The 13,557-nt window shown below is 35.8% G+C and overlaps 1 protein-coding gene across 2 annotated transcripts; it reads right to left on the minus strand.

Annotated features, from left to right (window-relative positions):
• Nucleotides 1-1,373: 1,373 nt before the first annotated feature.
• Nucleotides 1,374-11,346, minus strand: ASNSD1 (asparagine synthetase domain containing 1). 2 transcript variants are annotated; one of them, XM_044666452.1, is made up of 6 exons: nucleotides 11,031-11,346; nucleotides 8,344-8,397; nucleotides 6,102-6,177; nucleotides 4,119-5,675; nucleotides 2,733-2,914; nucleotides 1,374-1,701 (listed from the first exon to the last, which is right to left on the minus strand). In XM_044666452.1, the coding sequence occupies exons 4-6, from the start codon at nucleotides 5,583-5,585 to the stop codon at nucleotides 1,446-1,448; spliced, it is 1,905 nt and encodes a 634-aa protein (XP_044522387.1). In that variant the 5' UTR covers nucleotides 5,586-5,675; nucleotides 6,102-6,177; nucleotides 8,344-8,397; nucleotides 11,031-11,346; the 3' UTR covers nucleotides 1,374-1,445. The 2 variants fall into 2 exon arrangements, with proteins under 2 accessions (XP_044522387.1, XP_044522389.1); XM_044666454.1 differs by lacking the exon at nucleotides 11,031-11,346 and adding an exon at nucleotides 10,755-10,851.
• Nucleotides 11,347-13,557: the final 2,211 nt, after the last annotated feature.

The raw sequence follows: 13,557 nt of genomic DNA on the forward strand, positions 1-13,557 counted from the left end.
GAACTTCCTCAGAGAAACTCAGGCTTTGTCCCCAGGGCACTGAAAAGCTGACATCCTGCTGAGAAACTTTCAATCCTTCAACAGCTTAAATTTAGTTTAGCTCCTATTTAGAAAGAATAAACTGTTCAAGAAGGAAGTTACTACATTCCTCTGAAAATCTTTGAGAACTCTTTGTGATTCAATTCAGGCACAAAATTCTTAAGTTACAATTCTGACATTTAAGCAAATGGCTATGGTAATGTGCCTTTTGTAATAATATATTTGACAGCCATGTTGAAGTCAGGATGATGGACAGTTACCTGCTTAGAATGTAGAATGAACCGAGCATGGCAGGAGCCAAGGGCAGTAAAGTTCAGATATAAAAGCTAGGAGCTGGAAGTCAAAGGGGTCTCAGAATTGAGATATTGGGTTGGAAGGGTAGTTTGGGTAAGCCTTAGGTGAGCTTTATTCAACCATCAACTAACAACTAACTTCAATCTAATTCATCAATCCCTGTTCCTGAATTTCACTACCAAGAACATCTTATTCAGCAGAGTAACTTTGATTTTAGGTTGGGCCTATCTGGCCCAACCAGGCTGTTATCTATCAAAACTGATCAGCAGTATTTTCAAAGACTATCAATTAATATCATTAGCTTTAGTTAAGGACTTCCTATTACCTTTCTCTCAGCCATTATCCTGATTCCCCTTCCCTAAGTCTATTAGTAATAAATCATCTTAAACTTACATCTGACTTGAGCTTCGTCAAGAATCCTAGGGCTCTAGTGAATCATATCCTGGAATAATTTAAGGGAAGAGGAGTATTACATCTTGCAAAACGGTGATCAATCCGCAGTCAATCTTAAGCGTTATCCAAAGGCACAGGGCTTCAGTTGAGCATAAATAAGTGTACAATTTTAACAGCAGATTTCTTGCTTAGCTGGTAGCCCTGGGATACTGTTATCATCTGGAGTTTCAGATTAGCTGATTCAACATATTCAGACAACATCTATCTCAGTGGGCAATCTTTTTGGGTTCACTAATAAATCTTAAGTGTCCCAAATAGGATTTAACATTCACAATTAACCCTGCTCCAGATCCACATTATTACCTTCTTATAACACTTTAAATACCTCAAACAAAAGTGATGTTTGCAGGATGCGCTTAAGAGTTTCAAGACACACTATGTTTTTCTATGTTTCAACTGATGCAGCAAATATTGGTTCAAAACTGCTAATATCAATGTCAATTTAAAATGATAAAAGCTGTACTTTCAAATAAATTTTTTAAAAAACATTTCCTGTTAAGTTTCAAGCAACTGGTGTGTAAGCTAAGGAAAAATAACTCTAATGAGTGTCATATAGATTAAATACAATACACAGTAATAGAAAAATATTTTATTTTTATGTAATAATTCAATAAATGTAATATGTACATTCCAACTTGAATATCTTATTCAACAAGGAGTTATTCTGATGATAACACTTGGAGTCGACTACATTTCTCAGAGGCCTTTTCATTATTATTTTCCATTTTTGCAATTCTAGATCCAAACTGCATGGCTCTTTTTGGCAGAACAGTAGAAGCTGTAAGTCCAAGTTCTAAAGCTGCAAGACGCAAAATCAATTTCTCACCAATTCCACGGGGTAAAGTCAAGTCTGCCTTTTCCAAAATGGACAGAGAATTTAGAAAGGAGACAACATTTTCATCAAGGAAAGGAAACCTAAATTGAAAATAAAACTTTATGAAATGAGGTTGGAAAACAGCCCATTTGTATTCATTACTCTTAATACAGTTTAACACAAATACTTATAGATGGAAATTGAACTGTGAAGGTACTAGCTATTCCTAACAATGTAAAAACTCCTCTGGTTGTGGAAGTTAACCTAGTAACAAGGGCTCACAAAAAGACATATATAATATAGTATTTTTTGATTAAGAGGAATTGCAAATATCAATAAAACACTTTTACTGTGCTTGAATTACCAAGATATATAGTAAACTAGCCTCTTAATTGTATTAAGCTGTAAATGTATTTATTAAAATAGGACTATGATCTATATATATAATGGTAATATAATAGAAACTCTCCTAATGCATTTTTCCTTTAAAGTAAAATAATACATTCATTATAATTCAGATCTTTAGAACTTGTTTTAACTAAAGGAAGTAAATCTCCTTTTCCTAAACTAAACAGGCATATTTAGGATATAAATTTACAGGCTCTCAGTGAAAAAGAAAACAATTTTTAATAGCACAGGCTTGTAAATTTTACTTTGTAAATTTTAAATATATGTAACAAATAAATGGTCAAAATAAAAGTAGGCCAAGATTAGTGACATGAGAATAGTATACACGTTTAAATACTTTAAAGACTATTTTCATTATTTGTACTTTTATGTGTTGGCTCCAGAAATAAAGTTATACATAGAAGAACCCTGGAGCAAGTATAAGATTTTATATGTATATGTAAAAGTTTTGTGTTCTTTGGAGGATATTTGTAATATAAAGCCAATATAGTCTTACTGCTACTCCTATTTTTACCCTTAAAAAGAAAACTAAAATGCCCTGCTTAGACTAGTGTAAAGTCCCCTGGAAGGTGACAAATCCATATACTCTTTGCTGTGTGATCTTAATTAAACTAGGCTCTGTTCATTTGTAAGATGGAGGTAGATTGTATTATCTCTAATAGTTTATGATTCTGAGTCTCCTTTTCTAATCTTCTCCTCACCAAAATCACATCATTTGGATTACCTTGCCTCTTTTCCATGATCACCTATAACCCTGTCATCACGGCCAAGATTTCTAGAAGAAATTCGGTCCAGTTCCATTTCTAGTTCTTTATTCAATCCCTCTAGACCATGTTTCTTGAAGCGGACACGATGACGAGAATATCCTGCAAGCTGTTCATCTGCACCAAGCCCAGTAAGAACTACCTAAAGAAGTTTAAATAAATTTGAATTAGTTTTTTTAATATCAAGATGTAGAATAAGACTCTAAAGGAAAACCATAATAAAACAACAGCAAAAAAAGAATAATTTCTAATTTATAAAACACAAAGGCATAAAAAACTTATACTAAACAAGTCTTACCTATTACGTAGATCTACAATTTAAGAATGCTATTGTTTTTAATTCATGTTAAAATATTAGGGGAAAAGTTGCTCTAAAATAAGCTAGCAATTAAATCTTCATTCAGTACTGTGAGAAGAAATAAAAGAAACAATCCTTGTCCTCTATTTACTGGCAAAATACCTTTTTAGCCTTAGTAATATTGATTTGGGGATAAAGTTCTTCCTTTACAAAAGCTCTTAAAAGGAAATGTATGTTTTATGATGGGAGAATATAGGAGCTTCTCCGTTACACAAATTGGTTATTGTTCACTGGTACTAAATAAACCAGCCAAACATTTATATAACTTACAGGTAAGGCCTTGTTTTACACAAACTCAACACATGTGAGTTCAGGTATAATTGATAGGCAATAAAAAAAAAGAGCATAAAATTATGTAAAATAAAAAAAATAATTATCAGCTAAACTGCACCATTTTCCTAAGTGGCATAAAGTTTATAACAGTTTGCCTTATCCTGATCATTCTTGCTCTAAGAAGCTTTAGTGAGTCATTACATTGTTTTGTGCCAAACATTAGCTACTGAAACCAGACTTTGCTCGAGTTATCATTTGTAACAAGTCATATCTTCATCAGAGGAGTGTTTCAATTTCATTAATGCTCTTTAGTTTTTAATAATGGCCCCAAAGTACAAGAGTAGTGATGCTTGTTAAAATTAAAAATCTCTGGAGATTGACCCATACCTTTCCCCATCACTTTTTTTGGATCTCTCTCATTAGACAGACTTGACCTCAGTTCAGATCAGAGGCCAGTTTTCTGGATGCCAAGAGTCACTTGGTACAGGAGGTAAGCAGAGGCCAGGAGTCATGGGGGACAAGAGGCAAGTGTCATTCTGGAGACAAAGGAGCCACAAAGCTTCTAGCATCTATCCATTACTCCCTTCCTCTTAAGGGTGGGCCCCTACTGTATTTCTCTGATAATTTGATGATAAAACTATCTGCTTTGTACTTCCTAAATTGTTATCTTAGTAAGCCTAAGAAGTGATTATAACTTAAGAAACTCATACCATACCTTTGCAGAACTTTGGTATAGTTGCATTTCATCCTCTTTCATAATATAGCCAATTCCTCTAGAAGCAAACCAGACTGCACAACCGATGCTGTCATCCAAAACTGTATCCAAGGGGTAAACTAATTGGCTTATTTGGTGTTGTCTCATTCTTTGTAATTCTTCTAGAGTAACATTAATTTCAACAAAATTCCAAATTCTTAAAGGATTTATAGATTTCAATTCTTTTAATCCTGCTCTGCCAGTGAGCCTGTCTGGCACATTAAAATTTTGGTCCTGAACATTATCAGTTGGGGTAGCAAGTCCTTTAATGTTTTCCTCAGAAAGTGTTTGAAGATGTTTTTTTGGTTTACCACTTTTTTTGGTTAAAGCATTATGCCCAGTAGGTTTAGTCATGAAAGCTACATTAAGAAGATCAATTGGTTCATCAAAAGGAATGTGGCGATTAGCAAGGCTTGCAATAACCATGGAATCAATGCCACCAGAAAAAAGTATTGCAACATTTGCTTTCTTAGAAGAGGCTTTAGAAAATTCATCATTTACGTACAGACTTTCAGGCCTGGTTAAACATAAAACTCGTCTCCTTACTGCTTCACTTAAGACATGAATTAACTCATGAACCTGTTTCTTGATGTGCTCATCTCTAAGGAAAATCTGAAGATTTTCTATTGTAGCTGGGATACTGGAACTATGAATACAATGAGAATCAAATGAACCTTGTGGCAACCTTGTATTTAGTGGAGCAACAGGTGTCTTAAGACAAAGTCTGGCTTCATTTATCTCAATGGATACAAATGGTGGCAAACTCTCTGAAATCTGATTAAGACTGCTGACAACTTCTTCTATTATATTCTCTCTAGAAATGCATTTCCAAGGATACAATTTTAAAACTACATGTTTGGAAAGGGCAGAGGACTTGAGATCAATTCTGAAAATTCCACATGCTGGGACTTCCTGCCACTGGTTTACTATTCCAGCAGCTTGGGTACCCACTGAAGCAAGGCAGAAACCACTTCCTGTATTACTAAAATGCCAAAGCAAGCTACGACGACCAAAATAATCCCTACCAAACCATACACTATGACTAGATGCCTGATAATAAATAAAAGCCCATGGACCACGGACACCTGAAAAAAGTGATAAAATTTCAGACTCATTATTAAATGAGGAAAGATGATTAAACATAATTTGAGTATCATTCTCTTCCACTGCTACATCTATTCCACTAAAGATTTCTCCATTCCAAAGGAATACATTCCCTCTTTCATCTTCAATAGGCTGGGGAGTCAAAAGGCCTCTTAAGTGAAGGACATGACCAGAAAATAAACAATGATAATCAGTATCAGTTTTTAACACTTGTTGACTACTATTGGGTCCTCTTCGTTTAAGATTATGGAGTAGATTCTTATGCAAAAGGTCATCCCTACCACGCTCAATAGATAAAGTGACTGAACAACAAATGCCACACATTATGTAGAATTAAGCAAACTTATTTCTTGATTTTGTTTTTTTCTGTATTTTCCATTTCCTGGTGGACTTTTTTCAACTCATCTAATGTGTCTGTGGAAAGAAAAATGAAATATTAAAGTAAATTTCAGAAACCTATTAACTTATTATACATATACAGGTAATTCAAATAGACCAGTCCTACAGAATGAGACACACCTTGTGTTAGTGCACAAGAATAGTAATTGTCTTATCTGTCTCATTTTGTTTAAAGTACAAGATAGACTGCCCAGAGAGAAGGTAGGCTAGTAAAATTTTGTGGCCCTCCATCCTCCCCTAGGATTAATTTGGATCTCAGAAATAAATTCACTTAATTGAAATGTACAGGACTGATTCTTTACTAAAATATTGTCAAATCAGCACTATATCTAGTATGACTTTTTTTTAAATATATTACTAAAAATAAATCATCACTTCCCTCCCCCCCACCCATGGAAACAAATTACAAACGTGATTAACAGTTAACAGAAAAAAACTCACTTTTACTTTCAGAGAGCATTTCTGTTCTGTCTGAAAGAAAGAATATGTTGCTGTTTGGTTGCTGCTTATAAACTTTCTGCAAAAAAACCAAACAAACATTTTAGGCCAAACAAGACTTGATCCAGTGAGTAGCAAATCTTTGAAATCATTAGCAATCACTGAGTTACTGAACTTCTAATATCTACATACCATCTAACCATACAAGATTATACTGGAAGTTCCTAATTACCATTGTCTTTAAAATGGTTTTGTTTTGTCTGAATCTATGATTTCATTGGTATAGGAAGCTCCTTGTACCAACACTGATGAGCAACTTAAGTCTTAGAAAGTTGCTTGGGAAATTTATAGGTAAGACTTGCTTATTGCAATATAGCCAATATGTGTCAGTCAAGAAACTTATTGCAGGTCTTCCTAATACAGAGATTCTTTCTCTCCACAATGCTACACTGACCTGTATAGTTTTTTAAAACATTCAAAATGTATTATTTCTACCAACAATTGTTAATAAGCAGTTTTATTACTTATGACTGCACTAAGTGGAAAAGTAAAGCTTTCAAAAGATTTGTAATGACCATAAAATAGCAATTTATCCTTTTTCCCTTCTGCAACCAAATCTATTTCACTTAAATAAGTTTTCTTTCTATTCTCAATATAATTAAAGTGTACTTTGGAAGAAAATACTAAAGACAACATAGTGAGCCAGAAAGGTATAGGCTCTTAAATCAGAGGGTCTGGTTTTAAGTTGTTCTTCTGATGCGTACAACTACACTAGGCTACCTTTCCTTCTAAATTCTCAGTTTCTCCAACTGTAAAATAAGGAGGTTGATTAGATGGTCTTGAAGATTCCTTTTAATTCTAAATCAATAATCCTGGGGGCAGTTAGTTGGCTCATTGGATTGAGAGCGAGCTCTAGAGACTAGAAGTCCTGGGTTCAAATCTGGTTTCAGATACTTCCTAGCTGTGTGACTCTTACTAAATCCCCACTGTCTGGCTCTTACTGCTCTTCTGTCTGTATTTATTTTAAGATAGAAGATGAGAGTTTAAAAAAAATAGTCCTTAATTACTCAAATATAAAACAGGAAGCTATTGCTTAAGAAAATAAAAGAGAAGGAAGCATAACAAAACTGATCAATGGAATGGTACAAACATAATGAAAGTTGCAAACATAATGAAAATACCTCAGCAGTGACTTTGGTTATATATTATAGATATATAGATATAGCTAGAGATTTAGTAATATACTAATTAGAAAGAATAAAAACTTTTCACTTTTTGGAACCAAGTCAGGTTCTGTAATGATACTGTGGCAATGCCTGGACTTATGGGAACACAGCTATGTCTAAGATCATTCACTTCCACACTGGCCCCACAGGGCTGACTGGGTAAGGGGATATTAAGGATGGAATACTAAAACAGTCATTTAGAAGGAAATATCAACTGATTTTACACAGTAAATTTGAGGGCAAGAAGCATCAGTTAAAGTTTATATAGTTCACTTACCTCACAGAATGATTAAATTGTAAACCATAAGGTGCAAAATAGAGACTATTATCTGTCCATGATCATGCCCAAAGAGATGTGTTTGAAGTTTGTTTCTAGGATGATGGATTAAATTCTATCCTATGAGAAGACTTTCCATGATTTTTTTTGTAACATACTTTATTACTTTAAAGCTCATGGTCAAATTATTTTAACCAGAATCCATTTTGCTTTTAGTTTAAGTTCATTTCCTGTTACTTTAGCATCATTTAAGAACAACTTGTTATAATCCTGTATAGGATAATTCCTAAAGTAGAAGCCTATTACTAAATCGTCATTTAGTAATTTATTTTTAGTAATTTAGTAAAAAAAATTATATTTAGTAAATAAATTACTAAAAAGCATAGAAAGGATGGTCCTCAATCATTCATTAAAGTAGGTGATTAAAATTCTAGAAAACTTTTACAAAAAGTATCTAGGCTTTGAATTATTTAGTTCTTAAATTACAATCACATAAGGAGATTTTGTGGCATAGTCAGGAAAATCTGGGTTTGAATTCTGTGTTTGCCATCTAACAGCTGTGACAATAAGTCATTCATTTAATTCTTAAGTTTCTTCATATGTAAAATAGAACTAATACCGTTGGTAATTACTTAACAAGATTGTAAAACTAAAATGAGATGAAGAATGCTTTTTAAATATTGTGTTATGTCAATTATCATCAAATATTCTATTGTGCAAAATTAATTTGGTAATTACTTACTCTGTTTTTCTTCAAGTTGGAAAGTTCATCCACAACAACTTTTTGTTCTTTAATCTATAAAAATAAGATTGAAACATATTCTCAAGTGTCTTTTGAGAAGATTATCTATGTGATAAGGTGGCTTCATCTTCTCAGCATTAACAATACATGATAAGCTGATGATAGCTAAAAATTAGTCAGCATGTTAAGAGCTCATGTAAATTTTCTGGAAAACAATTTGATAAAACCCTCAACATGATCTTACCCCTTGACTCAGCTATCTCACTAGTGTAAATATAAAGAGAAAATAATGTAGAATAAAGAAATAACTAAGAGTGTTGTATACATATATATGTAAATGTAAAATCAAAAGAATAAGATGTTATATATTATAATTATAATGGCTATGGTACATATATTTCAATAGTTCTTGGATTTGTGATTTTGTTTACAAAAGCCCCTCTTTTCATCAATGAAGACTGCGATCTCTCTATTACTTAGCAGATTGTCTTTGAAAGTTCTCATGACTGAAAATTTCATCACCTTGCAGCCAACCCAAAGATAAACTTCTCCAGTTTGGTAAGAGCACAGACTTACAGATCACCAAGTCCATTCTGAAAAGCACTGTGATTGCAAGGATCACCAGAATTTACATTCTGTTGGCACAGTCTATGGTCCCTTACTTTCTATTACAATGGGTAGCACAAAAGGTCAGTATAGGTAAGATTATTTTTTAATGTAAACTTTCTTAAATAGATTAAAAAGGTAATAATGGGGTTCTAACTCCTTTCCTCTTGATGTTGGTCAGAATGAGAGATCTGAACATGTAAATGAAATGTGGAGGTGGGATGGTGGATATGCAGTGATTTTGGAAAGCAATTAGAAAGAAAAAGAACTTGTAAGACTGTATGACTCCACAAAATGATCAGCAGACTCATTAGCAGTGGAAATTGGGGTACTACCAGCACACTGGTTATCACCCCTATAAAACAAATGACTTGGGACTAGATAACATCTAAGACAGCTGCCAACTCTAAAGAACTAGATAATGGCAAATTGGTGCAACAGAAAGAACTCTATACTTAGTAATAAGAAAAATCTGTTTTCTGTCCTGACTTTACTATTTAATATTTGTGTATCCATAGGCAAGTCACAACTTCTCTGATCTATTTCCTTACATGTGAAATGGCAATGCTAATATTTAAACCACTTCACAAGGTTATGAGACAAAGCTCTTTATATTTAAAAATGGTATATATCTGTGGTGGTGACCCTATGGCACAAATGCCAGAGGGGGCACTCTGAGCCTCTCTCTCTGTGGTGGTACAAGTGCCATTGCCACAGCACAGAGTTCTCCAGAGTTCATTACTTGAAAGCCACAGGGATGAGGGGCCAGGCTGTCTCCATGCCTGAGGACATTTCTCACATCACAGCCCTCTAAAAGGCTCCCCATCAGTGGTACCTATGACACTATATTCTATCACCAGCAACACATTCCCATGGTAACAAATGCTTTTTATTCCTCTTTGAATATCCTTGCTTCTAAATAATGGTTAGTTTACTATTCATATTCCTGTCAGACCTAATAAGAAATTGCCTCTTCCCTTATCACAAGAATCACCTCTTATGTGCCAGGCATTGTGCAAAGCAATTTATAATTATCTCATTTGTTATCTCATTTCACCACCCCTCTGGGAGAAGGATTATCCCCATTTTGAAAATATGAGGAAACTAAAGGAAACAGATGTTAAGTGACTTGCCCAGGGTGGTTGTTAAGCTATTAAGTGTCTGAGGCTAGATATGAACTTAAGTCTTCTGGACTCCAGGCCTACCACTCCTATCAACGGAACTACCTAGTTGCCCCAGAAAATAAGGGTACTGGACAAGGTGATCATCAAAGCAATTTCTAGCTGTAAAGACTAAGATCCTAATTCTGGGCAGAAGATTAGTGCTTATTTCCTTATAACATTTCATAAGTGACAACTCTTTTCCATACTCGTTTTTAGCTTGAAATTATGTGACCTTTGCATTTCAGAGGGGAAGAAAATTATGCCACTGGAGGCCTCGGGGACCTGCCTAAAGCGTCCCCAACAGTGACAATTTAGTTTCTCTCTACTCCCTTTCCCGACCCCCAGTGAAGTGGCCTCATTGCTAATGATGCTTGATTGCATTTCCTTCTGTCTTATCTAGTCATCTCCCTTACTTCCTAAGCCAGATTCACAAGTCTAGGACCCAGAATTAGAATTTTGGCGTAGATTAAGACGTAGATTAAGTTTCTAAACCCACCCGATGCCCGCTTTCAGTTATCCGGGTTCTTACCCCTAACTCCTCATGCACTTGGCCCCAAAAGGGTTTACTGGTTCTTTAAAAAGTAAGGGAGTGGGAGAAGAGAAATAACCCGCAGTCGAACATGGGTGGTGGAGTAGCCTTACTGTGGAGGGCGGCTGCTTCTCCACACGCGGGCAAGTTCCAAGACGGAATGGTGCCTTAGAGAAATGTCCTCACAGAACCAACCAAGCCTTCTTCCTACAACAGTAAACGTGCACGAGGGCCTTCGCTCCTGGGGAAAAGCTTCCGGCCTCACGAGCACTGCACGGGATGCTGGGAAAGGAACTCAAGTTCGGTAGGGGAGGTGGAGTGTATCTGAAGAGGCGGCTCACCCAAGAACCCTCCCTTTGCCTGCAGGGGGCGCCGTGTTCTAGCCTTACCTTCGAGTTCAGTTCTTCCTTGTTTAGGGGCAAACTAGCGAAAGTGCTGAGCTCGGTGGCATCATCCCGGCGTGTTCCTCTGCCTGGCATCTCTGCCCCAACTGTGAGAAAATCTACAGGACGGGGGTGCCTCAAGCTGAAACGGCCACTTGCAAGCGCTACCTCAGAACTTCGGCATACTTTGCCCTCTCCCCCTCCGCTTTACGTTCAGTCTCTTTCCTCCCAGGAGCTCCGGTGTGTAACCGGTTTAGCTCGCTCTACCTACGTCATTGGAGGGGCTCTCGAGAAACGTGCCTGGTTCCAGCGTCTCTGCGCCCCTTCGGCCGTTGCTTCCCCTGGCGTCTCTGCGCATGCGTAGCAGCGTAAGGCGGTTTTGAAGGTTTTTGGAAGCATTTGGTCGCGTGCTAGGAATAGTGCCCCTTTTCCATTTATTCCTTCATGCCTTAGTAGCCTTCCCACCGTCGTGCTTTACCGACCTTAGAAGAAAAAAACAAAAACAAAACCCAAGGCATTTTAAGTTTATGCTTATTGTGATTTAATAAGCACTTATTAAACTCATATGTGCCAAGCCCTGTACTAAGTGCCAGGAATATTAATACAAATAGAAGCCTCAGGTTTCCTACTTTCTTTGCTCTTGGAAGGTCTTCCGCATAGGAATTTCACAGGCTTGGAAACTCATAAGCTAAGAAATGAGGAAAAGAACTGTTCAGACTCTTTTCTATAATTTATAATCTTTAAAACAGTTTCCTAGAGCGCTTAGAGGTTAAATGATTTGTCTAAATTCCCACAGCCACTAGGTGTCAGCCGTGATTTGAACCTATCTGGTCTTGAGGCCAATATTATACTTTCGGGCACGCTGCTTATCAATTACCTAGGTAGTTTATTGTTATTAAACTATTTTCTAAATTAAATTTTATTTTTTAAAATGAGCACTTATTTTCTCTCTCCCTCCTCCCCATCCAAATTGAAAAAGAAAACTCTTGTAAAAAATAAGCATCTTTGTTAAGCAAAGTCCTTCATGCCTGCATGCCCATCTTTGTCATTTCATTGATCAAAGTTCTCAAGTCTTTGGAATTTGTCTTTCTAATGATGAGTTAAATTATGTATTTCTGGTTTTGTTCATTTCACTCTGAACCAGTTGATAAAATTTGTACCCAGTTTTCTCTGAAACAATCCATTTCCTTGTTTCTTATAGTACAATAATATTTAACTATATTTATAAATGACAGTTAATCCCAGAAGATACCTCCCACTTAGTTTCTAATTTTTTGCTACTACAATAAAGAGCTCTTCAGATTTTTTTTGGACAGATGGGACCTTTCCCTTTTGTTTTGATCTCTTTGAGTCACATACCTATCACACTGGATCAAAGAGTAAACACAATTTAGTGACTTGGGGAATATTTTCAAATTTCCAGAATAGCTAGACTAATTCTCAGTTCCAGTGTGCCTGTTTTGTAGCAATTCATCCAACAATCAATTTTGTCATTTTCGCTAATCTGATTATCCCCCACCATGTTGATAGAATTAATTATTTCCTTTTGAAAACTGCTTATTTTTAAGTTTTAGCCTCAACTATTTTTTTTAACCCTTACCTTTCGTCTTAGAATTAATACTGTGTATTGGTTCCAAGGCAGAAGAGCAGTAAGGGCTAAGCAATGGGGTTTAAGTTATTTGCCCAGGGTCACACACCTAAGAAATGTTGAGATATCATTTGAAGGCAGGATCTCTAATCTCTAGGCCTGGCTCTCAATCCACTGAGCCACCGAACTGCCCTCTCAACTAATTCCTAACAAAGCTCCCTTGAAGATCCTGTCTTACATGCTTGAAAGAGGCTGTTAGATAGCACAGTAGATAGAGTACTGAGCCTGGAGTCAGGAAGACTTGAGTTCAAGTCCTCAACTTCAGCTACTAGTTATATGAACTCAGCTGTATAATCCTGTACAAATCACCCTGTTTGACTTAGTTTCTTAATTTTAAAAATGAATTAGAGAAGGAACTATCAAAACATTCTAGTATCTTTGTCATGAGGAGTTAGGCAGAATGAACAACAACAACAATATAAGATAGCAAATGAGAAAATGAGTTAGTACCCCAGGAGGATTATTTACCCAGATTGCTAAGGGAGGACTTGACATAGGAAATATACCCTAGCCTCTGTTATTCACTGATAATGCAAATGTCAAACCACATATAATCATGTACTCACAAATCATTTTCCCCTCTAGTCTTCCTTTTCCATAGGGTAATAAGGTACTTTTGTTATTATTTTTTTGCTTTGCTCTTTTTTCACTTCTACCCAGCAAAGAAAACAGGGCCAGCTGATAGTCTTTCAGAATTGAAGCTGGTGCCACTAAGAGTGTTGTGCTATAAAATAGTTTCATTTGAAAATTGTTCTTGAAGTATGACTAAAAAGTAATGATAAATTATTACTTTTGCTATGCCACACAAAGCCTTCTCAACTTTTTTTATAGTCATATCCAGTTTTATGGAAACTGAGAATGATATTATCTACCTTAGTGGCCCAC

Source organism: Gracilinanus agilis, chromosome 3 (assembly GCF_016433145.1).
Source record: "Gracilinanus agilis isolate LMUSP501 chromosome 3, AgileGrace, whole genome shotgun sequence".
Classification (NCBI taxonomy): Eukaryota; Metazoa; Chordata; class Mammalia; order Didelphimorphia; family Didelphidae; genus Gracilinanus; species Gracilinanus agilis.